General features: G+C 36.7%; 1 protein-coding gene across 3 annotated transcripts in view; it reads left to right on the top strand.

Annotated features, from left to right (window-relative positions):
* Positions 1 to 7,398: 7,398 nt before the first annotated feature.
* The window catches only part of TMPRSS15 (transmembrane serine protease 15), a gene marked incomplete at both ends in the record, with an annotated part of 107,518 nt that continues 89,575 nt past the window's right edge, over positions 7,399 to 25,341 (top strand). Inside the window, 6 exons of one of the 3 annotated variants that reach the window (XM_080655981.1) lie at positions 7,399 to 7,543; positions 10,008 to 10,138; positions 10,416 to 10,483; positions 17,834 to 17,985; positions 20,598 to 20,642; positions 22,908 to 22,943. In XM_080655981.1, coding sequence (XP_080512107.1) covers positions 7,399 to 7,543; positions 10,008 to 10,138; positions 10,416 to 10,483; positions 17,834 to 17,985; positions 20,598 to 20,642; positions 22,908 to 22,943 — 577 coding nt within the window. The remainder of the gene's footprint in view (positions 7,544 to 10,007; positions 10,139 to 10,415; positions 10,484 to 17,833; positions 17,986 to 20,597; positions 20,643 to 22,907; positions 22,944 to 25,341) is intronic. The other 2 variants (XM_080655983.1, XM_080655982.1) reach the window with 2 other exon arrangements.

Here is a 25,341-nt window from a genome sequence, read left to right as displayed (position 1 = left end):
GAAATGTCCATGGTTGTCAAGGAAGGGACACTGTCCATATGTAAAGGAGGCTCTACGGTCTACACGTCTAGTGCTTTTTCCACAATAGCTTACCATCCTCTCTGCATGGCAAACACACTTTCTAGCAATTCAAGGAGTGCAGTTTTGCAATTAATTTCAAACAGAATATTCCACTATGAGGCATTATATACGGCTTTCTTTATTATGAACCTGAAAGTGTTGGAGACTGGGGATTTTTGCCCATTCCAGAGAGACCGTGGACTATGCCCCAGATAGAGTTGTCAGTGCTGACACCAGGCCAGGCCTTGAGATACGGTCTCATGGCCCCTTCCCAGCACATAGGCCTTCTTTCATAGAGCACTGTCAGCTTTCTGAAGAACAGGATGACCCTGTGAATAACATGGTCATCAATGGCATGATCCTGACGTTGCTTGGGAAAAACTGTTTTGTCTTGGGTTACTTGTTCTGCAAAAACAGGATGTGGTTAATGTGCTTAAAAGTGGTCCTGCACAAAGGGTCGGGGCTGCTATCTGGACTCTTTGCGTGGAGAAAAGCAGAGCAGTCGCCAGCCAACTGGCCGGCTAATAAAGGCTCCCTAAATTTTAATTTGGTCTGGACTCCAGTGGTTGTTCACTCGCCCTCGCTCCACAACAAAAGTAGTAGAGGACTCCAACTCTCGTTAGACAATGCAAGAGATTACTATTAATCCAAAGAATTCTTAATCTGTTTATTTTGTTTTTATGCATCCTTCTGCAAAATAGTATTCAGTTGTTAAAATAAAAAAAAATAAAAAAAACGTACATCAACCTTGAAAATTCCCTGCACAGACTAATCAGTAGTCATAAACAAAACTTAATTTAGCTTATTTTGCAAGACTAACTTGACCTGGGTCATTTCTTGCTTATGCTTCTGGAAGTATCAGCAAAACTTAAACTGTTTCCCAAGGTCAATGTGAGGTAAGCACTGAAAAGTCTAATATTATAACCAATCACTGTGAAGAGTAAACAGTCACTGCTTTCTTACTATACCGACTGCTTTATGAAGACATACCCCTGAGCCTTCTCCATGTTTTGGTTTGAGTGCTCCTATTTGCAAACTGTCTTCCTGGTGTATGCACAATAAACTTTTATTAATTGCTACCTCAGTGATTCATTGGTTTCACTGCAGCTATCTCTGAACTTTTGCAACAGCTGAAAATATTTTTACATAAATTAACTAATTTATATTGTTTACTCAGACATGTTCAGAGCCAGGAAGCGTTAATATGACATGTAAGTTAATTTTCAGGTAGAGTTTTAGGTGAATAAAATTGAGGTGGTCTTTAGGTCATAAATTATATTGGATGGATTTGGGGGAAAAGTCTAAATTGAAGCTGAAGTTTAAAGCATCATTCTCTAGAATCATTTAATTAAGTGACTGATAAATTAGTGATAAGGTGGTCAAAAATTCACCAGCAGGAAAAACAAAAGCACAAGCAAAACAAAACAGAACAATAACAACCAAGTTCATGGAGCAAACTTTGCCCAATACAAGAATATTCAGAGACTCGTCATGGCCCTTTTTCTGTCATTCACCTACAAGCTATCTCTTCCCCCTCAGTGTGCTGAGAAGAACTCCAAAAGGTTCTAATTTCCATTAGTACCTTGCAATTTGTAGAAAAGTAGGTCCAATTGGTGAGTAGGCAGCCTGAGCAAATAATCAGGTCTAGCAACCCTTAATGGCTAGTGCCTGCTAGGGGATCTCAGTAGGAATGAAAGGAAACCAAAGGGACTTGTGATTGTGTCAATGTCACTCATCAAATGGTAGGGAAGAGTATGCAGCATGGTGGCATCCCACACACAATCACGAACAGAATATTAGTGCAAGGAAAAGGTGTTTAACAAAATTGCAGGAGAGAGAAAGGAATATGAACCATCATACAAAGGGTATAGCCTCACATGAGTTTGTCCTCCTCCCTCACCACCTTTCCTCACCCCCTCAGATTTCAGAGAATAATAATAATAATAATAAAGCATTAGTATGCATTCCTCAAACTGTAGCTTATAGTATAAGCCTTATACAAATGCAAGGAGAATTTACCAGCTCTATGGGAAAACCACAGGAAAGCCAATCAGTTTCTCCAAGTGAAGCATGAACCAGAGAAAAGAAATAGCATGAATCCATGTAAATATACCTCAAAAGGACAGAAGCAATGAAGAAAGGGAAGAAAGAAGAAAAATAATCCTATATAATAAAAGGCTAATATGCAAATTGTCCCCTCAACCAGGAGTTCGACTGGGAATTCAACCAGGAGTTCAATCAGGGGGCGCGGCTGGCCGCCATCAGCCTGTAGCCCCTCCCCACAGCCAGCTCAGCCCAATTGGCCCCATTGGGGCAGGCTGGCTGGACCCCACCCATGCATGAATTTGTGCACTGGGCCTCTAGTACTGTATAAGATGCTGCCAAAAAATTTTATTCTACAAGCAAATTTAACCAAAGGAAATTTTTCTACCTTACTATTTGTAATGAAATATGTTAATAAGAAAATGAGTTCAGGACAATAAGAATTCAATAATAAAATAATAAAATAGAATTAGATTAATACAAAATTATTATCATTAAGATAATCAGTTGCTATCTGAATCAGCAGCATTATACAAATAATCAATATATTAGAAGCAGCAGAGAAAAAAAAGCAGAGTTGAACATCACATATAATTAAAATGTATGAGGTAGTTACAGACATTGTGACAATTAGGTGAAAAGTATAGATATAAAGAAATTACTAAGAGAATCCAACCTAAAGAAGATTGGACCTCAACCCCAGTAAGATATCTAGTAAATCTATAATAATAAAAGCTTAATATGCCAATTAGACTGGACATCCTTCCGGACGAAGCCAGGGCTGCGAGGGAAGCCAGGGTCCCAGGTGCCAGAGGGAAGCCAGTGCCGGCAGCTAGAGGAAGGAAGGCCTACTCTTGCACGAATTTTGTGCATCGGACCTCTAGTTGAACAATAAAATTCAAAACTTTAATAAGGAAATAATTTTTAGATAAAGGGAAAAATATAAAAGGTACACCACATTTCAAGAAAACTCAGTTCAGAATAATCAATGCCAACTTATTCTCTATTGATGCTCAAGTATGAAAAAAGAATTATCTAGGTATTCAGGCAGACATCAAACATGTCACATACAAAATAAGACATAGGGTTAGTTACCTTTAGACATTTCCACAATTATGTTCTGTGTCAAAAAACAACAGTATTTTAAAAATATCTACAGAATTTTTAAAAAAAAACACGTCATTTGCCCATGCATATAATCCCAATAAGAGTATCATTCAAGTATAAATGAAAGAGGAATATTTCTCACTTATGAATGAACTCTATCAGCCCTTCTAAAAATAACCTCCTCAAAAAATAAACTGGCTGATGATGATACACATGAAATCAAAAGACGAATGGAACACTCATAAAGAGAACTAATTCAATACTCAATGCCAGAGAACAGCAGAAGAATATCTACTAGATTCTTGGGGAAAGACAATATGGCACCAAATTTTTATATCCAGCCAAATTTTCCTCAGTGACAAAACAATAACATACAATATCCAGTAAACAAATCTCAGATGATAATACTTAAAGGTCCTCACTAACAAAGATAGTTAATAATGTTTAAAGGCCTACCCTACCTTTTCTTTACCCAATAAGATATTTCTCAAACAATCTTCAGACTTTGTACAAAGGAAGATTACCATCTTCTAGCAACAACTAAAATATAAAGAGGTTTACCTATTAGATATTAGAATAGTATGTAAATTATATAGGAAGTCAAAGAAAAGAAATATACCGGCCTTGGAGATAAGCAAATGTGTATTTCATAATGGTCTGTCATCTTCAAACCATGAAGCACAGGAGTAAGCTTAACAATGCATTTGGGCCTTCGGACACAATTTCAGAGAGAAAAATCACTTGTAGGCTTTCAAAAAGTATTCTTAACAAGCAATGTAGATTTTTCTTGGTTTTTCACGAGTATGTTTGAAGGCAATATTTCATTTTATTTTCATTGGAATTCCATAAATACAACCAAATTTAAACATTTACTAAAGTTGAGTACCTATAGACATTTGTGAGTTCATTTTGTTTCCTTGGGGGGAGAGGTTGTTTGTTTTTATTAATTACCTAAAGTTTGTCTTTTATGTGTTAATTAGTAGGAATTCTTAATATTCTCCTTTTTTATTTTTTTTATTTTTTGTTAAAACATATTATTTTTTTTATTGTTTGAAGTATTACAAATAGTAGTACATATGTCTCCTTTTTTTTCCCCCTATTGACCTCCCCCCCGGCCCCCTCTACCCCCCAGTACATGCCTTTACCTGCCCCCTCCGCCCCCCAGTGTCTTGTATCCATTGGTTATGCTTATATGCATGCATACAAGTCCTTCGGTTGATCTCTTACAGCGCCCCCCCCCCATCCTCCCCTGCCTTCCCGCTGTAGTTTGACAGTCTGTTCAATGCTTCTTTGCCTCTGTATCTATTTTTTCCCCCATTTCTTTCCTTTAAAAAGCTTGCCTCTGCAGACTAGAAATAAACATATAATAACAAAAAAATGTTTGAGTCCCAATTTCAATGTCCAAGAGTTCTGAGTCCCCGTTTCAATGTCAAACAGTTCCTTATGTGTACATGTCAACAATGATATCTGGATGGTGGGCCCATGGTAGCAATGCAGGTCCGACCCTCTCTGGTTTGGTCCTAGGCAACCTGCTGCGTCGCACAGCTGCTGACTGCTAGCGTGGCAAGGCGTCGTCAGCGTCTTCCATCTCTGGACTGTTTCTCCTCTTGTCTTCGTGGTTGGAGCAGACCTGTCAATTCCTCTCTATTGCCGGAATCCACATGGTCTTGGAGTTGTTTTCTTGAAAATATACAAACATATTCTCGACCAAGAGTTAATAAAGGAATCTTTTCTATATACTTGATTTGGGATCCTTTTTATTTTTGCCCAAACGATTTTTCTTTGTCTTATTTAGACATCATGTGTGTTTTTCATGGGTGTTTTGCTGTTAGCATTACAAATGAAAATTAATTTTGTAAAGTAAAAATTTTCTAGATCTATTTCTCCTTCTTGATTTGTCCTCTTCTCTTTTAATTTCAAAAAACAAACTTCTTCAGTATCCCATCATTAGAAAGACATCTTCCTACATTTTCATTAAATTTTTCTGTACTTTTTATGTAACGTAACCCACCTGAAATTTATTTTTCTTTACCATGTGAGATAAGGATATAATTTTATCTATCATGAGATGGATAACAAAACAACCTGAATTATTTATTGCATAGTCATCCTTTCTTCACCCATTATAAGTAACACTGTCATATTGATACATGAAGTTTCCATACGTCAATCATGTAATCTATTCCACAGATATTTTTCTACTCCTGGGCCACAATCACATACTCTTTATTATAACTCTGTAATGGCTTTTGTTATCTGATAGGGCAAGTTCTGTTTCATTTTAATAACTTTAAAAATTTTTAAGACATATGATTTGTCCTTTTTCACATTAACCAGTTTGCTTTTGGTAGGTCTTTCATAATTGTTGCATTTTTTTTAAGAAATTTATTCTTCCACTCATTTATTTGAATCTATGAAGTACACTCAAAAAATAATTTGAGGAGGATTTATGCTGATTTTATTTTGGTTTGGCTATATAATTTTTGGTTTTCAATCTTATATTTAATATATTATTACCCTGTGCTTGGAGCGGAACATGTAAACTCATTTTGCTATCTTCTTCCTTTATAAATATTCAAAAGAAATATACTAAAGTTTTTCTTGATTTCCCGGAGAGTAATTGCAACTGCATCAGCTATAAAGAAGAAAACAGTAATAGCATTTCCATCTTTTCAGCTTCCCAGATTCAAGGGTCACTGTCCAGGTTCCAATTATAGATGGTCTATCATCATATAGCAGTAAAATGAGCCTCTCCCCTCTCCACCAGTGGTATCTCTCATTCATGTATATTTTAAAGTGCCTAATAATACAATTAACTTGGTTAAATAAAAAGTATATATATATGTATATCCCATGACATACATTGTTAAAATTTATATTCTGCTTTTTATGAGTGTGAATTTTAGACTGCAATGCTCCAGCCTCTTCTTTCAATGGTAAAGAAGCAAGAAAGGTAGCTATTGCTCATTATAGCCCATTGTAATATGGCACAATTTTAGTGTATTAAGGACCTGTGATCTGGGACGTCATTACCCCTGGCCACTTTTACTTACCAGAGCAAAAGGCATATAGGATTACTTCAACATAGGTTTGCTTTTATTTATGGGAAGGGGAGTTGGGAGCGGGGGGGAAAAGTAAAGTTTATTCTTATTTATTATTTTATTATTTTCCAGACGAACAACCGTAAACCTACTTTTGCCCCACCCTGTATTTGTTTTTTTAATTCTAGACTCATTGTTAGTCAAGGTGTGGAAGTTCCAATGATAAGCTGGATGTAACTTGTCAGAAAACAGTCTTGATATTCCCAGAAAGTCTAGGTCTATAGTAATGAATGCAGTTATCATAACCTGTTCTCTTGTTCTAATTGGCATGTTTACTGAGATAAAGTCCAGGGCAAGTGAGCAATACCTCCCCTACCCAGGATACGTCCTTAAAATAGAAGCAAATGCTTGATTCTCTGGCAGCAGCGACTCTCATTGGTGGATAACTGCACGAAGCCATAAAGAGTTGCCATTTGATGCCTTGAGTGGATTTTTCTTTACATTAAATCAATACTTCTTTACATTGCATAACTTCTCTTGGGTGATATAATGGAGAATGCAAAATTTATGATTATTTCAATAAGAAATACACACAAAAATGTAAATATTAATATATATGTTAGGCTTTATATATACCTGTGCATAAGAGTTATCTTTAGAATGTCTACACCTACATTGAACAGGAGAAATGCCTTAACAATGAGTCAGAGCATGGAATGTTGATCTGTTAGGAACTCTCTACAAATATCATATGCCTAGTGACTAATTTGTCCAGCATGAATATTATATTTTTCCTAATGGTTTTCAGAATGATGAAGTGTCACTTTTGTTTACAACATGCATTTATTGTCATTCATCTCAACAAATGGCCTGTGCAGATGATTAACATTTACAACTCTAGGTATCTCTTTGCTCATTTATATCTTCTTAAAGATTAACTTCCCTTTTAAATCTGCTTAATGTATAGAGACATAATATTGCCCTTTGGGCACGCACAAAGGCGTTTACACTAACTAGTGAGACTAGTGTAGACTTTCGTTGTTGCTTTCCAAATCTTTTTTGAAAACTTAGATTTTTCCTTTTCAGTGGGTGCAGGTTTTTATATTCTCTCACAGTGTTTAGATGAGCATTTCTTCAAAAGCCAAAAATGGTGTCAAAAAGAGGCGCTCCATCCAGGCATCATCCTCTCAGCACCTATGAAGTCACGTTTGCAGCTCTCTTTGCCATTTTGCTGGTTCTCTGTGCTGGGTTAATTGCAGTGTCCTGGCTGGCAATCAAAGACTCAGAAAAAGGTGAGTCCTGGGGAGCTGGCTACCGAAGGCACTCTCAGAGGAATGTGCCCACTTTAATCTCGGTATCCTGTCAGGACCTTGTATTCATTGCTGTGTCTTTCATGACAAGATATTATTTCATATTCAGATGCTTTGCTGTAGTTCACTTCATAGAATATTAGAAAAATTAGTTGGTCTATAATTAAAAACTTACTTCAGAATTCAAACATGAAACTACATTTTTTAAATAAAAAATGTTAAGTATGTTTCTCATGTACTATTAGGTGTTTTTCATTTATGTATGTTTTTTCTCCTGTACTATTAGGTTTTTTTCATTAAGTATGTACTATTAGGTTTTTTTCATTTATGTCCTTTATCTGTTAAGGATCCAGTGCAGACTCCTACATAACATTTAGTGATTGTGCTTCCTCAGTCTCTGATTCATGAGTTATTTTCTTGTCTTTTATTGTCTCAGTTTTTGCCTGTCTTTCACATTTAAGCACACAAATCCCAATGTAATTTTGAGTATTAAAAAAAAGTAGTATAAATAATGTCTTACATCAATTATGCAATTATAACTATTTGAACTCAATGTACATTTATTATTTCTAGTGTTTCTACTGAACTGGGAAATTTGTTGTTAATATATAATAGATTCTGGCTTCTAGAGTCAGCCAATTCTGTGCCCAAATTCCATACCTGTCACCTATGACCTCTATTAGTTTGGGAATTTTTCTTAGTGAATCTAAGTTCCAGTTTTCTCATCAGGGAAAAGAAAAAATAACACCTTGTCATAACAGATCAATGCGAGAATTCATATCATTGTTATTACATGATTTATGTTATTACATGTATAATGATTTCATTGTTGTGCAAGTTTTAATTGAACTGATTCATTTTAAATATGAATATATAACAAAGGGAGTATTCTGATAAAGGTATTATGCAGGACATTTTTAATTAAAAATTTTTAATGTTGACATTATTGTAGGTATCCACCTTTTGCCCCCCCCCTTTGCCCACATCCACCTTCCCACACCTCCCCCTCCCTTGGCCTTCCCCACACTATTGCCCGTGTCCTTATGGGATCTGCATAGAAGTTCTTTAGCTAATCCCTTCACCTTCTTTATCCAGTCATTCCCACATCCCTCCTCCCAGGCACCAGCCAGTATGTTCCGTGTATCCATGTTTCTGGTTCCATTTTCTTCATCAGTTTTGTTTTTTTCATTAGATTCCACATATTAGTGAGATCATATGGCATTTGTCTTCTTCTGACTGGCTTATTTTACTTAGCATAATATTCTCTAGGTCAATCCATGCTGTCACAAAGGTTAAGCATTCCTTCTTTTTTGCATCCACATAGTATTCCGCTGTGTAAATGTGTTACAGCTTTTTTATCTACTCATCTGCTGATGGGCACTTGGGCTGTTTCCAGATCTTGGTTATTATAAACAAGGCTGCTATAAACATAGGGATGATTATATTCTTTCTGATTGGTGTTTTGGGATTCTTAGGGTATATTCCCAGAAGTGGAATCACTAGGTTAAAAAGGTGGCTTCATTTTTAATTTTTTGAGGAATCTCCATATTGTTTTCTACAGTGGCTGCACCAGTCTGCATTCCCACCAACAGTGTATGAGGGTTCCCTTTTCTCCACGTCCTCGCCAACACTTGTTGTTTGTTGATTTATTGATGATAGCCATTCTGACAGGTGTGAGATGGTACCTCATTGTAGTTTTTATTTGCATCTCTAGGATGATTAATGACCTTGAGCATCGTTACATGTGTCTACTAGCCAATTATGCAGGCCTTAATGCCACATGTTAGTACTCATGTTTATATTCAATTTATTAGCTTTAATTCCTTACACTTTTAAATATTGAGATAATATATTTTCTGCAACTTTCTCAATAACTTCCCTAATAACAACATTCACCATCTAATGGCAAAAGGTCACATATGCCAATTTTGTAATTATTAGCATGAAAGAAGTAGCTTCAAAGCTATGTTTCAAAGTAGCTCACACAGAAATATGCACAGCAGTCCACAAGCAGAAAACCAGCAGAGACCCTGGATGCTAGGTGTTTAAGAAATAACTGAAAGCAACTACAAAACTTTTAATGGTCCACTTCTCACCATGCTTCCCTGAATCAGTATCATAATTGGTGGAAGTTGATCATCCCTGTGTTCTCCAACAAGAATCTCAATAGCAAAAAAAAAAAAAAAGCTTGAAAGCATGTAGTAGAGGTTAGACTTCAAAGAACGCAAAAAAATAAATAGGGCAGAGAAGAAGTTTAATATTTAATCTTTTAAAATAACCAGATGGGAGGGAAAAAGGAGCTGATTGTGAAACATGAAGGATGCAAAGTAAACCAGAAAAACTACAGCACAAACACATCAAGCAAAAACTTTATGTCTTATCCAGGATGTGCATATTCTCTTATAATTCACGTTTTAAGTGTTTTATTTCTTATTAATTTACTTAGATGCAGTATTTGGAAACAGTTATGAAGCCAGAGGGACCCTGAAAATAACATCAGGAGCTACATATAATCCTAATTTGCAAGACAAACTCTCAGCGGATTTCAAAGTTCTTGCTTTTGACCTTCAGCAAATGGTAGGAGACTGTCTCTCTTCAGCTGGTTTAAAATTTCATAACATAGTTTCACTAACTACTTGCCAAAAGACACATAGATCCTGCTTTCTTGCTTTGAAAGAAATTAGTAAATAAATGTAATATGCCCAGGATGCTTAAATGTATGAGCTTCATCACTGAAGAGAAGGAAATTACCTCTAATCCAGTTCTAAGCAGAACTTAACAATTACTATTTAAATTTTTAAACAAAAGTTCAAATCTTAAATTTAATATATTTTTAAACCCTTTCTCTTTTTAGATAGATGAGATCTTTCAATCAAGTAATCTGAAAAATGAATATAAAAACTCAAGAGTTTCACGATTTGAGTGAGTACAGCTCAAAATTTTTCTGTTGGTAGAAAAGGAAGCACAGCATCACAAAATAATGATCTATTGGCTAATATTTGTAAAATAATGTCACTACTTTTAGGAGAAAAGGGAACTGTCAACATTGTTATGAGGACTGATAAACTTTCATATTAGTAGCAAATAATAATAATTACTGAATAATTGATCTTATATTAGCATGTTTCTCTCTCCTGAGGGTGAAATCTGCAGAGACACGTGGAGGGGGTTAAAGTGAATGTGTGCAGATTCAAATACAGTATCTGATTTGCTATGAACGTATGCAGGAAGCTTGCTTATTACACTTCATTCACACTTTAAGTCACAAGCGAGAGGGGACCTGTTTAGTTGTGCCCAGAGGACAGAAGACTGTACCTAGAATATAGTAAGTGCTCAATAAGTGAATGAATCTTAGATGAATAGGATCATGACATAATTCTTCTATGGAAACTTGTATCAGGAGTTTTCTTCACTGCAAGCTACCAAAAGGCCTGAGGAATAAGAATATGAGCCAGCAGGAAATTGTGATGCCAGTTAGAATCTATAAAACTAAGTTAATAGGGAAAAAAGTCAAAGAGAGGGAGTTTCATTTTAAAAAATAGAGGAAACTTCTCTTTTCTACAGAAATGAAATGGAGGCGAGCAAGCAATGAAAGCCAAGCTAAGCCTCGGGCCACCTGACTTAGGCCCTTTAAACACTTAAGTAAGCCGGGCAGACGGCAGTGCACCTCAGTTACAAATGTCCATCTCACATTTCCTTTCACCTGGCGGTAAATAAGTGTTAGCTTTAGGGCTGCTGGTGCCCTGCAATTGACAGTAATTATCACAGTCAGGGAAGATGGGCAATGAGAAACCTCCAAGCCTACAGCTTGAACTGAAATCCCCATGGAAGAGTTCCAGACCAGAGAGCAGGGCCTCATTGTACGGTTTCATGACAACTCAAAGTCACTGACTATGAAATGTAAATAGCCATTCGTTTACTTTTATTCATGTATCATTTAATACATGTGCACCATTATAAAGTGCTAACTACAGTTACTAGGCAGCTATGTATACAGACGTGGGCAAAAGTGGGTTTACAGTGGTTTGTATGGAAAGAGACACGCAGGTTATGATTATTACAATAGTTTTATTAACTCAAAAGAATGCCACAATGTAACCGTAACCTCCTTTTGCCCACCCCTGTACAATGTGTGTCGTAGGCATGCAGGAAAGAAAGATTTTAAAGGGACATAGTCTAGCATTTGCTTGCCTGCTTTGGCCTAGAATACCCACAGCCTCAGAAGGAAGTTCACCCTCATCCAACAAAACAAAAAAAAGAGATTCATCCTCTTTAAAGCAGTTCCCTCATGTGAAGATATCTGAAAAAATTAGGAATCCATTTCCAAGGTCACTGTGAACATCATTATTATTACTGTATTATTTTTTCTTTATAACTTCAGTTGCTAGAAAATAATTTCATATTCTCAATGAAGTCTTTATTTTCTTAGCTCTCACCCACTGATCCTAGTGGTAGTTATTAATATTTTATAGGATAAAGGTATCTCTATTTTCGTATCTCAGTCTTTCAAATACCTGAAGACTATTTCCAGAGTTGTTATACTAAAATTAGGCTCTCTCGGGTTTTGCCTCAAAAACTCACTCTCGCCTTCTATTTCTGCTTCCCACCCTCTCCCCTCCACCCCCGCAAGGGGTTTCAACACCAGTCTTACCATATTACCTGTACACCCTCAAAAGCATCCTGCTTACTTCTTCACTGCCTGGACCTCATTTCTTCCTTATTATCTACTAGAGGCCCAGTGCACAAAATCCATGCATGGGAGAGCATCCCCTCAGCCCAGCCTGCACCCTCTCCAATCCGGGACCCCTCGGGGGATGTCTGACTGCCAGTTTAGGCCTGATCCTGGGCCAGACATCCCTCTCACAATCCAGGAATGCAGGCTCCTAACTGCTCACCTCCCTGCCTGCCAGATTGCCCCTAACTGGCCCCCCTGCCAGCCTGATCACCCCTAACTCCCTCTGCCTGCTGACCTGATTGCCCCCCTTTCTGGCCTGGTCACCCCCAAGTGCCCCCCCTGCCAACCTGGAAAACCCCCAACTGCCTCCCCCTCCAGCATGGTCACCCCATACTGCCCCCCCTGCTGCCCTGGTCGCCCTCAACAGCCCTCTTCTGCCAGCTTGGTTGTCCCTAAGTGCCCCACCCGCCAGCCTGATTGCCCCTTACTGCCCCCCCCTGGTGGCCTGGTCACCCCCAACTGCCCCCCTCTGCCAACCTGGTCACCCCTAACTGTCCCCCCTGCCAGCCTGGTTGCCCCCTGCTGGCCTGGTTGGCCCATGCAGCCTGTTCGGTTGTCCGTTCAGTTGCTTCGGATGCGACAGCCCCTGGCTCTTTATATATATATAGATTGCATTATCCTTAGGATTCGTCCTTACATGCCATTAAGAACCAGTCCATGTTGCCTCCTCAGGGGATACCCACCTGCCAATCTTGTCCTGGTTAGCACCTCGTACCTACAAATAAAGTAACAATCCTCATACTGTAATATAATTGTCAGTTTGCCTGTCATTTTATTAGACTGTGAGCTCCCTCAGGGCATAGAATGTGTCCTTGACATCTGTATTTTCAGAATCTAGTTAATGTCTGGCTCAGAGTATGGGTTCTATAAAGTCCTAGCAAATGAATGAGCCATTTATTTAACACCTGGTTTTGATATATTGAGTACTATGTTAGGTGTTACTTGTTTTCCTTTGACCCGTGTTTGATAGATATAAAAATCAGTATACTTTTACTTTGACTTTAACTTTCTGTTAGAATAGAATTTTTTTTATTTTTTTAAATTTATTTATTGATTAAGGTATCACATATTTGTCCTCATCCCCCCATTCCCATCCCAAACCCCTCCCCACACATGCCCCCACCCCCCTGTTGTCCATGACCACTGGTTAGGCTTATATGCATGCATACAAGTCCTTTGGTTGATTTCTCCCCCTCACCCCCACCCTCCCCTATCTTCCCTCTGAGGTTTGACAGTCTCATCGATGCTTCCCTGTCTCTGGGTCTGTTTTTGTTCATCAGTTTATGTTGTTCATTGTTTCCCCTAGATGAGTGAGATCATGTGATACTAGAAATACACTTATAAGAACCGAAAATGAGACAAGCAATAATGGTTATGCTGAGAGGCAAATGAATCAGTCTGTAGTGAGTTTCTTTCTGGGCCAACAGTTCTTTTGAGTCCCAATTTCAGTGTCAAACAGTTCCTTATGTGTACATGTCAGCAATGATATTTCAGTTCTGGATGGTGGACAAATGGTGGTAATGCAGGTCCGACCCTCTCTGGTTTGGTCCTGGGCAACCTGCAGTGATGCACAGCTGCTGAAAAAAAAAATTCTAAACTAGTGCTCATTGTATATCCATGACAACTCAGTGCAGTAGGCAGCCAGCCCTATCCCCACCTACTATATCTGCAATACCGAGGCTTCTGCTCCGATTTGCCAGGGTTTATTATTGCTGATAGCAGCCTCTTTTATTGGCCCCCTGTCAAGGCTGGGAGGAGACACATGGGCTCTCAGGAAAGGTTAACTTGCCTTCCTCAAAGTGTTATTTTTTTCTTAACATTTATTCAATATTTATTCTGTGAGGGTAAAAGCATGCATGCAAGATTTTTTTAAACTTTAAGCTATTTGCCTACTTTGAAGTGAGTGGAACTAATTTCTCTTTTCCAGTTTTGTAGAGGATTGAGTGTGGAGATCTGCATTAAACCATCAACTCAGACTTATTTCTCAAGTGTTAATGCTCCTTGAGGAGCGGTGTCTCGGGCACTGGCCTCTCCTTCCCGGGGTTCTGCACAGTGAAATCTGTACAAAGCATGATATCCATCACGGAGCTCATTGGGATAGTTTTCTGAATGGGACTTTTCATTTCACGTATTATAATGTGCTGGATAACTTTATTTTTACTAGATTGAGAACATTTGCTGAGTATAGAATTTATATATAGGCCTGGAGGGTTATTAAAACCCCAGCCTTTTCTTTAATATTTAATAAGTAATTTTTATTTCTCTGAATGCCAAATTCACTATATTTGAAACTACATTATTTCAGCTGAGGAATTTTTTTTTCTCCTTCTTTACAGTTACCTAGGAGACCAATATAGTCCCTAAACCTTGATGCACATTTTATAATGGTTCTCAAATAATATACTTCATCCATGTAGAAATACCTCTCTTACCTGTATCTGAATGTCTTTTAAATCAGAAGTGAGTTTTTAAAAGATGCAAAGACATTTTATGCAAATGTCTGTAAGATACCGTAAATTGCCCGTCAGTACTTTGGGACCCTGAGAAAGATAGGGAATTCAGAAGCAGGGAAGAAAGTAACAAGCAAACAGGCAAACATTTAAGTTTACCTGGAATAACTCACATATGAAATGGCATATTTCACTCACAGGAAAAGTGGCTGATTCCTAATGAGCTTTATAAATTATTTCAATTTTAAACTCCAATTGATAAAATCAAAAAACAAGTAAGTGAGGTCTGACCTAACAATATCCACACTCATTGTGGAAAATGCATCTAAAAATCCTTTAAAATACCCATTTATTTTGTTGTTACTGATTCTAATTACACTCACACCACATGCTTGTGTGTGTTTCTGTGTGTGTGTGTGTTTCTGTGTGTGTGTGTGTGTGGCCACTCCGCAGGTCAAGCAAATGGTTGGCTCCCCTGTGGGAACACTTTCTGTTATTCTGCTGTATGGGAAGTGCTTTGACTCAGAGAACATTTAGCAGGGGGTTCTTTTAATGAAGCGCTGTTTACCCTCAGTGGCAATACGCTGCTTACTCTGCCCTTTGAGCATAGATGAGTCACATAGTTAGCAAAGAAAAGACTTTTGTTTACTCAGCAACCCCAGAGGTTATCAATGTCATTAAGGAAAATAAGAGATAAGAAACATTTTGATTTATTGCACAGAAGCTCTCTGTACAATGATAGGATTTATCTGCTTTTACAAAAAAAAAAAAAAAACCTCAGATATTTTACTGGAACAAGTACTTTGAAGTGAAGACGGTTATTGTTTATTATTTTCCTAAAGGAAGAATTCTCATTTACCATAATAAATAAAATCAATCTCAGAGCTGTGCTATAGAAATCATTACTAAACTACTAAAATAACAGCTTTAGCGTTTTTATTGGGTGAAACACAAATGTTTATTATGGTTTTCCTATTCTCCTATATACCTCTCTTATCGCAACATTTCCATTGAATAAGAAAACAAATGTTAAAGAATACAACTATAAGTGGACATAGGATCTGTAACTCCTGTCCTTGCAAAGCATAAATTATTAAGGGCAATGTATAATTCACAAGTAAGAAAACACATCTTTCATTCAAAGGTGTTTTATGCTTGAGGATGAACTAATTCAGTTTCTTTCAAGTCAAGGAAAATTCCATATTTGTACTTTCTCTACCAAAAATATCTTCCCTCTCCTATTGTCTTAAAAAAATAAAAGCAAGTGTTCAGTCAAATTAAACAAGTGGAAATCACATAAAGAGAAAATTCAGATTCAGTCAAAATAAAACTACTGTGCAACAAAGATGGAGACATGGAATTGAAGGCAAAGAAATTAATGGATTTGTTCACTCTCACTTTGTTTTAACCATATTTAATCCTGTCCGTTTAACTATTTGAGGGGTGAGGATGTTAAAGAGACAAAAGAAGAAGGAGAAGGTGAGGAGGGAAGGGGCTGAAGACAGGGAGGAAGAGAGAAGAGGAAAGATTCTCTCTCTTGAATGTATGGAGGTTATAAAATATAAATATATTTCACATATGGGTAAGTTTGAGGAACCCTGAACTAAATAGACACTAAGGAGCTTTGTAGCTTGCAAGATTTGGTTACTATGATTTAAGCAAATAATTGGAAAGTTAAACTTTGTAAGATTTTTACATTATTCAAGAGAGGTGAAATGTGTAATCTATTGTATCAGAGTATCCTGTTTACTTCAAAAATGAAAAACCAACTACATAGAAAGGAATCACTTCTGCTAAACCGTGAACCTAAATAGCAGCACAGACATTGAGAAGGAATATGCTATCAAGTGCCGATGCTGGTCTACCCTGATTTTGCAGGAACCTTTTGATTCTGTGTATAATCATGGAGGGCGAAAACAACACTTATTCTAAGTTCTACCAAGATAGATATATGGACAGATGCATAAAGAACTCTTCTGGAGTTGACGAACTCCTTCAAGAAGATCATTAACTTGATATAGTAAGGATATGAGCACGACTGCCTAAATTTGAAACTAGTAGACATAACGTGCAAAATTTGGCTCTCCCTGGTCTAGCTTTTAAGGCTCCAAGTATACCCTGAGCGCCCCCAGTTTACCAAGGGCTACAGAATGAAAATCAGCTGAAGTTTGTCTCTCAAGAGGTAGTATCCTGAAAACAGAGCACGAGGGAAACAGAAAGGTAGGCAGGAGAAGAAAAGTCTCTCAACTATCCCTCCTGGGCCAAAAACGTATTCTTTTGTTGTTGCTGCTGTTGTTTCTTTAAACTGTAAACAAATAACCAGTGAACAAAACTTTTCAAGTGCATGCTGGAGAACAGGGAATAAAATAAAAAGGAAGATGACGTGGGCTGTATAATTGAACTCTAATGTTATGGTCTGGGATGGTGTAGGCCAAGTAATCCTGACCCTTGACAGTAAGAAAGAATACCTGTCAATCTCTGATAATCCAGGTATGTTTACAGTAATGTCTTTCTCTCCCTTAAAATAGAGCATATTTGGATATCTTCTATTAATAATAGAGAAAAGTTTGGATACAGATTCATTGCTATAAACTTGCTATCAGGTCTTTAGAAACTATACATGAAAATTTTCTCTGAAATCAGTGAAACTACCTTAGACTTTTCTCTACTAAGAAATTATCTACCTTAGACATTTCTCTACTAAGAAATGGCAAATCCACACTCTCCATTCATTCAAAATGTAAAATAAGAATACATTTCACAAAACTACCTGATTTTCTTAATTTAATGCAGCTGAGCCTGGGAAACAGCCTGCCCTGAAAATTTGTGTGCTAATGTGGAACTCAGAAAACTCAGATTCCCATTCTGTATCTGTCTGTGTTCTTGGTAAAACATGTTGACTTTTAATTCATTTTTCTTCCATCTTTAAAATGAAAATAATATTTGATATTGCCTACCTTGTACAGGTAAAATGAGGACTAATAAGGTGATAAATGTAAAGAATTTCAAAAACATCTTAGATGAATTGAGCACAAATCACCCCCAAAATGCTAACTTTTTCCTCTTGTGTCATTTTTTGCTTTGCAGAAATGGCAGCATTATAGTCAAATTTGACCTTTTCTTTGACCAGTGGGTTTCAAATAAAACTGTAAAAGAAGAACTCATTCAAGGCATCAAAGCAAATAAATCCAGCCAACTGGTCATTTTCCATATTGACTTGAACAGCATTGATATCACAGGTATCTGTGAACATTATTTGATTTCTTTGAATCATTAAGCTATGAAATTAAAATCCTAGCGCTATACCAGGAAGCAATGGGATCACCCTTGACTTCAGAACATGTCTTATTGCTTGAAGTAACACATTTATCTGAGAAATGTGAAATATGGAGAAACCGTATTTGAAGAAACATATCAGTGAGGAAAAGTTTATAAAATGTAAAATATCAAAAGGTCTTACAAATATTGGCATGTATAAATGTTTATGGAGCTCATCATATTCTTGGCATTAGTCTGGCACACCCTGACTTCCCAGAAACCCTCCCTCAGAAAGTGATACTCATTGGTTTCTGAGTCATAGGCATTAGATTACAAAGTCAGGTGGCAAGTCCAGTCTCTGAGAACCTAAAGAGGGAAAGGAACGTGAGGGGTCAATGAGTTTCATTCATCCTGGTTACTTATTTATATAATAAGATGCTATTTTCAAAATAACAAATAATATAAGGTACTAATAAGTCAAAGGTGAAGAAGATTAGAGGATCAAAAATAATAACAGACTATATATCTATCAATGTTTATTCTAAATTTTTCATTCTAGATATCCCCGTTTAATTCAACAAGCTTTAATTACACTGTGTGCTTATTTTGGTTGAGAACAATAATAATGCCCCGGTCCATCCAGGTCCACAATCCCTCATGTGTAAACCTTGGGGCCAATTATGTTTTTGGAATTCAGAAGTTTGGGGATGTTAGAAAACTAATCAACATACAAATATCCACATCAAGTGGAATAAAGGCAAACTCCAAATAGCCTAATGTCAGTTGAAAAAGTTTCACTACAGAATGAGATCAGTCAGTATAATTTTGCCTCTGAATCAAATATATAAAAACATGCAGAATTTTTCAAGTTTGTGTTCTTTCAATTTTGTAATAGTAGGTATGAAATTATGGACCTTGCTCTCCTTTACAACATCAAACACAGTTTCCTCTTTTATTAAGTCTCCAGCTTTATCCTGTGGTACTGTTCAGTGAGAAGACAGCCAATGTCAGTGCCTCCTGTACTGATGGTTTGGTACCCCCGGGCACTGCTGCCTGAGCAGAGACTGTTTTAGGTCTTTGTCTGCTTCAGATGCACTGAGAACCGCCACTATTATTAGCTAGAACAGATGCATTACCTATCAGCACATTTACTCCTTATCTCGATCCTATTACATGATGTCTTCACTACGCCCATTTTGCAGAGATGACCAACACAGATGTTGGTAAACTGCCTTAAAGCACACAGCTCTTTAGAATTGGATCAAGGTTTCTGACCCAGGTGATTGAACCCTTATGTCTGTGCTCTTAACCATTATATTAGAGTTTGTTCATAATGGTTTGATCTTTGAGCAATGTGGACTGATTTTCTTTCACTAGTCTATTTTCTTCTAGAAAGTTAATGTCTTGCTATCTTTATTTGAACCTGCATCGGTTTCTGTAGGTCTTCTGTGGCAAAGGAATTGACAGGTGTGCTTAAAACTCACTTTCATGGTTCCTTACAGTTGGGCTATTTGAGAGAGGAAAGTTTGTGGCTTTAAAAGGTATTTATTTAGTCAATAAAAACCATATCCTTTAAGCTAACTTAGAATAAGTACCATGAATACAATCAACTATATCACAACATCAACTCAAGAATATGCTCTTGAAATTACATTTAGTTTGTTGAATTATATTACAACATTTCATAAGCTTAATTGTAGGTATTTAAGTTCAATACTCACTTGATCATGTGAATTTTCCAATTTATTATATTTTAAAATTGGTTAAGATTTTCACAAATACTGTGGATCTTTACATGGTATACTGTGTAACTACACATAATAGAAATTAAAATATACTCTTTGTGAAAACGGTCTAAACCTTGTTATCTTCTTCATTAATAAGCTACCATGTATCATTTATAAAACTGTTATAGCTCTTGTAAAAACAAGACAATGCAGAAATAAAGAAATACTGTAATAAATAGCATAGTTAGTAGAAAAGAACATACCTCTTTACACACTTACCATAAATACAGTTTTGAACAAAAACAAATTCACCAAATGAGGGGTTTTCATAAGACATGCTTTGGTTTCCTTCAGATCTTATGTAGTTGTCATAGTTTTGTTAAGGAAAAAAAATACATATATTTTTAAAACTATTAAATATGTCAAACGGTTAAGAAATAGCTATTTTTTTTTAAGTGAAAATTACTGTATACTCAGACAGGACTTAGTTCCCAGCAGATATTATGTACAAGATTATTTTACATAAGTTATTATCCATAAGTTTCAGAGCAACACCATTGGTTCTATGTCTGACAAGATCTGGTGTGTAATATTATACTAACTACCTTAAATATAAGTTATTCTATATAACGATGATAAATAAACAGATATGTTATTAAATGATTAAAATAAAGCAAACTTTTTACATAAGCAAATTTTACAGAGAGAATATACAGATTCTGGAAATTCATCAAATGTATCACAATCAAATAATAGCGGCATTTAACATGAGATAAGATAAAACAGGAACCCTAACTGAATGAATATTCCAACCGTACTCAATGTTTTGTAAGTCCAAGCTTCACATCCACTTTGCTTTGTTATAGCATCTTTGGAGAGTTTCCCTACGGTGAGCCCTGCAGCAACTTCAGGTCAGTACTACGACATTTTAAAAGGGAACTTGGTGACCATCAAACTCCATGATGTTACAGAAGGATCCTTTTTTTTTCTTTTTTCTTTTTAGTAGCTGTTTCTGAGACTCTTAGTCTTTATATTAAAACTAGAGGCCCGGTGCACAAAAATTTGTGCACTGAGGCGGGGGTCCCTCAGCCTGGCCGGCCGACTCTCACAGTCCAGGAGCCCTCAGGGGATGTCCTACTGACAGCAGTCTGGCCTCCCTCTGCGGGAGGCAACCAGGCCGATCAGGGGAAGGCACTGCCCCCATCACCCCACTGCTGCTGCCACTGCTAGCCAACGTGGCTGCCTGCCCTCCTCGGCCCTCGCAGCCACTGTGGCTTTGTCTGGAAGGACGTCTGGAAGATGTCTGGTTTATCCTAATTAGCATGTTACCCTTTTGTTAGTATAAATGTAAGAAGCAGACTTTGGTAAGAAATAATGTAGTTCATAATACGGCAGATTTCCTATCGCCTAGTTATATCTGCCAAGGATATGCATTTCCAATTCCATATTTTAAACTCTATATACATAGGTATACATGTATGGGTGTGAGTCACTGAGCATGTCTCTTTACCTCTCTGAAAATCTGTTTCTCATAAATCATGAATGACATAATTTTTCTGAATATTTCAGAAGTCATCCCAAATATCAAATTTCTATATGTGATTTTTAAAGTGAAAAGTGTGTGTGTGACCCCAAAATAAAGCTCTGATCATACAGTGTTAGAGAGGAAACCATAACATTTATGAGGTCACTAGGAATGAGGGAAAGAAGGTTTCAAAATGAATTGCACAGCTTGGAAAGGACACTGTAAGTTTGAATGTTAACTTTGCTCTCTTCCAACAAGTTCTTCACCCCATCTTTCTCACTACAATTAGTCACTACTGCTCTTTAAAATAGAACTTGGTTTTATCAAGATCACACAACTATCAAAAGAGTTTGCTTTGGGAAATTATCAATAATTTTAGAATTAACTGAGTTATCTTAAAATGTAAAATTATTCTTTTATAGAAAAATCACTTAAATTAAAGTCATAGACATGAATATTAATCCTGGCTCTGCCAACTCTTTCCCTCTCTGGAAATCTGTTTCTCATAAATCGTAACTAATACAATTTTTCTGAATATTTCAAAAGTAATCCCAAATATCAAATTTTATATAAATGATTTTTAAGTCAAAACTTGTTATAGAACCATAAAGACACCAATACTGTTGGTATTCTCTATACTCATGACCATTTTTATAATATTTGAAAGCCCCCTTTTTTAAAATATCTACTTGGGCCAGGTACTATATTTTACAAGCATTACTTCATTTAGTTCTCAAAATGATCCTGTACAGAAGTAATAATTTTTTCACTTAAAAAGAGTCACACAGCTATTTAATGTCAAACTCAGGAATTGAAAGCAAGTCCTTTGTACTCCAAAGCCTATGGTCTAAGCCAGCCGTGGGCAAACTACAGCCCATGGGCCAGATCCGGCTGTTCTATCCGGTTCTCTTGCTCTCCCCTCTGCTCCTTTACTTTGAATTTATATTAGTTCACACAAACACTCCATCCATGCTTTTGTTCCGGCCCTCCGGTCCAGTTTAAGAACCCATTGTGGCCCTCGAGTCAAAAAGTTTGCCCACCCCTGGAAGCATATCCCAAGCTTCTATTTCAAATAACAGCAGATTAACCTAGGACATTAAGGTCTACAGCCAGTACAAAATTAATGAATCCCATATTTAACTATTATTAATAATTTTAAAACATCATCTTTTATACTTAAAACCTCAAAGGTGGCCTTACCAGCATGGCTTGGTGGTTGAGCATGGATCTATGAACCAGGAGGTTGAGGTTCAATTCTGAGTTAGGGGCACATGCCCAGGTTGTGGGCTTGATCCCCGGTGTGGGATGTGCAGGAGGCAGTTGATCAGTGATTCTCTCATCATTTATATTCCTATCTCTCTCTCCTTCTTCTCCCTTCCTCTCTGAAATCAATAAAAAAAAACATTAAAAATAGATAAAAGATAACTTGAAAAATCTAATATCCTCCACTCTACAATTCTAAAGATCAATGAAAAGGTTTATTCTTAGATCCAGGAACAAATGATATATGCTCAAGTTAATAGGTACTCATAATTCAAAGTAACTTAAAATCTGTCAAGTTGAATGTTAAACAGGAAGAATATACTACAAATTCCTAATAATCAGTTTAAAATATAATAGTTGTTTTAATGTCATTTCTTTTAATTTACAGGCAAGCTAACAACCAACAGTCCTCTGGCAACCACAGGTCAGTTTTGATAACATTATCTTTTTTGTTTTAAAAAAGTTTTCATTAATGTTTCATTCTAGGCTTCTGAGAATTCTCTGATAAAATAGTAGTTAATATTACCCCTTTTATAGATAAGAAAACTAGAGCTTAAAAATGTGCACTTTTAGCTTTAGATTTCACCAAAAGTTAACAACATATTTTATGCTAATGCCTAGATTGTCTGACCTCACTCCAGTCCTCTATGAGAACTGAGGTTATTATCTATTGCTAAGAATGCCACCAATGGGATAAAAATGTAGGTTTCAGACATGCTTGCTCCCTCCTATGTTAACTTTAAAAGTAAAACAGCCAGTTATTTTTACACAAAATTGGCTTACACGGGAATTGCCAGAGGAATTGCAATTTGGGACATGCAAGCTATGACAAAACCAAGAGAATGTTACTTTCTAAAAAAAGGGGGGGGGGCGGGGAGAGGGGAGAGGAGCTGTTACAAACAAGATGCCATTGGAAGATAGGGGAGTTTGAACTGTAGTGGCTTCCTATTGGCTGATTCATGGTGGTTTATTATTGGCTGAGCCTGTTGCTAGACAAGGAGAAAATCTTTCTCCTGCTAAAATCTGCAAGGTACATTGAGTGATTGTGTGTGCGAGAGCTCCTCCTGCAGGGCTTTCTGACTTCATCTTAAATGAGATTTTTTTTTAATGTATTTGTATTTTCACACCTAGTAACACCCACAGGTACTGGTTGCCAAACCAGGACCAAAGTAGCCTTGATTCACTCATTCAACAATTTTTCATTAAGTGCCTACTTTGTGCCAACTCCTGGTATGTATCTTTGATGTGACAATTTATGTGAATTTCTAGCAATTATCTACTGTTCTTTTGTCTATCTGCTGGTTCACTAAAGCAACTTCTCTGGTCCTAACCTAACCGTCATGTTGAATGGCCTGTGTGTGTCCCCAGTCTCATCCAGTAAACGCCATATAGGCAAGATTGCATAGATCTTCAGCTCCTAAAATAAAATGCCATTTTTGTGTTACTGTTACATACATACATAAAGAGGACATTTCTGTGTAAATACCTTTCTGGGTAAGACTGAATAATTCTTGTATGAAATGGTTGATGTGATGTTTGAAAACCAAAGTAATACATAAATCATTAGAATACTTTAGGAAACACACTATCACACCTCCAAACCCACAGAGGTCTTTTCTGGTAGGATAAACCTGCCTGCTGTTGTATTTACTTGTTATTCATATAGTCATACAGCATATAGAAAAATAAAACTGCTCTTCAGACCATAGTCCCTTCTCCAAAGTGAAAGACCATGGCATCTACAATCACCTTTCAACACACTTTCAAAGCATGGTCTTAGGATTGATAAAGATTAATTTGTTTAGCCTAAAAGTAAACTGAAAAAAAAAATTGAATAAATTAAAATTAATTTATTTTCAAAACGTTGAAAGTCAGCAACAAATATTCAAATTAGTGTCTTGTTTTCTATTTGTCTGTCTGTGTATTGATTCACTGAATGATTCATAGAATCCAAGTTATTGGGGACCACTTAGGTTTATAAAATATCCTAAGAGAAATATGTGGAAAGCCTGAGGGGAGAAAAATCAATGTCAAAGCAAGAAATCCTCGGACTTAACTTTTTCACCTTTACTCTCCTGAAGATATACCCATCAAAAATATAAGAAGGGGCTGAACCATATGTCCAATTTCCTCTGGCCAAAGAAATGATGAATGTGAGATAGAGAACATAGGGTAATACTCCTCCCATACTTTTCTCTCCTGGGGAGTAGAGCAGAAATCTCCTTTCCTACAAGAAAACCACAGGAGCGGGTTAAGCATACAGTTAGTCTTAGCTTTCACATTTTAAACAGTTGTTATTCAAAATGAAAAGAAAAAAGTAACATACAACTCTCAGTCATTACAAAGGCATGGTAAACCCACCACTATCTAAATTCACCAGTTACTCTATCTGTAGTACTTGGCAAGCTACCTAGTCTTTTTAAACTTTATATTAATTGTCCAAAAGATAATTAAAATACATGTCTTAGAGCGTGGTCATGAGAATTAAGAGAGATAAAACAGATACCACAGTACTGTCTCCATTCATGACTAGCATAAAGAGGGACACAACCAATGTTACATCCCCACTCCCTTTCCCATTCTGAGTTTTAAAAAAAAATACAGTTGGATACATTTTTTAACAGAACTTTCAAAAACTGAAGTAAGGTTAAAATGAGATGATTATACTTAGTAATACTCATTTTAATCTTATCATTTATTTGACAAAAAAAAATAAAAACACAAAAAACCAAACTCCATTTCTGAAGCTTCCTGTTATTGGAGACTGTATTGAATTACCTTAATCAATCCTCACAGAATTATAAAGTAAGTAGGTGGCAAAA

This window comes from Plecotus auritus (genome assembly GCF_963455305.1).
Source record: "Plecotus auritus genome assembly, chromosome: 2".
NCBI classification, from domain to species: Eukaryota; Metazoa; Chordata; class Mammalia; order Chiroptera; family Vespertilionidae; genus Plecotus; species Plecotus auritus.
Note: the sequence above shows the minus strand (reverse complement) of the source record. Positions and strands in the feature narration are given on the sequence as shown.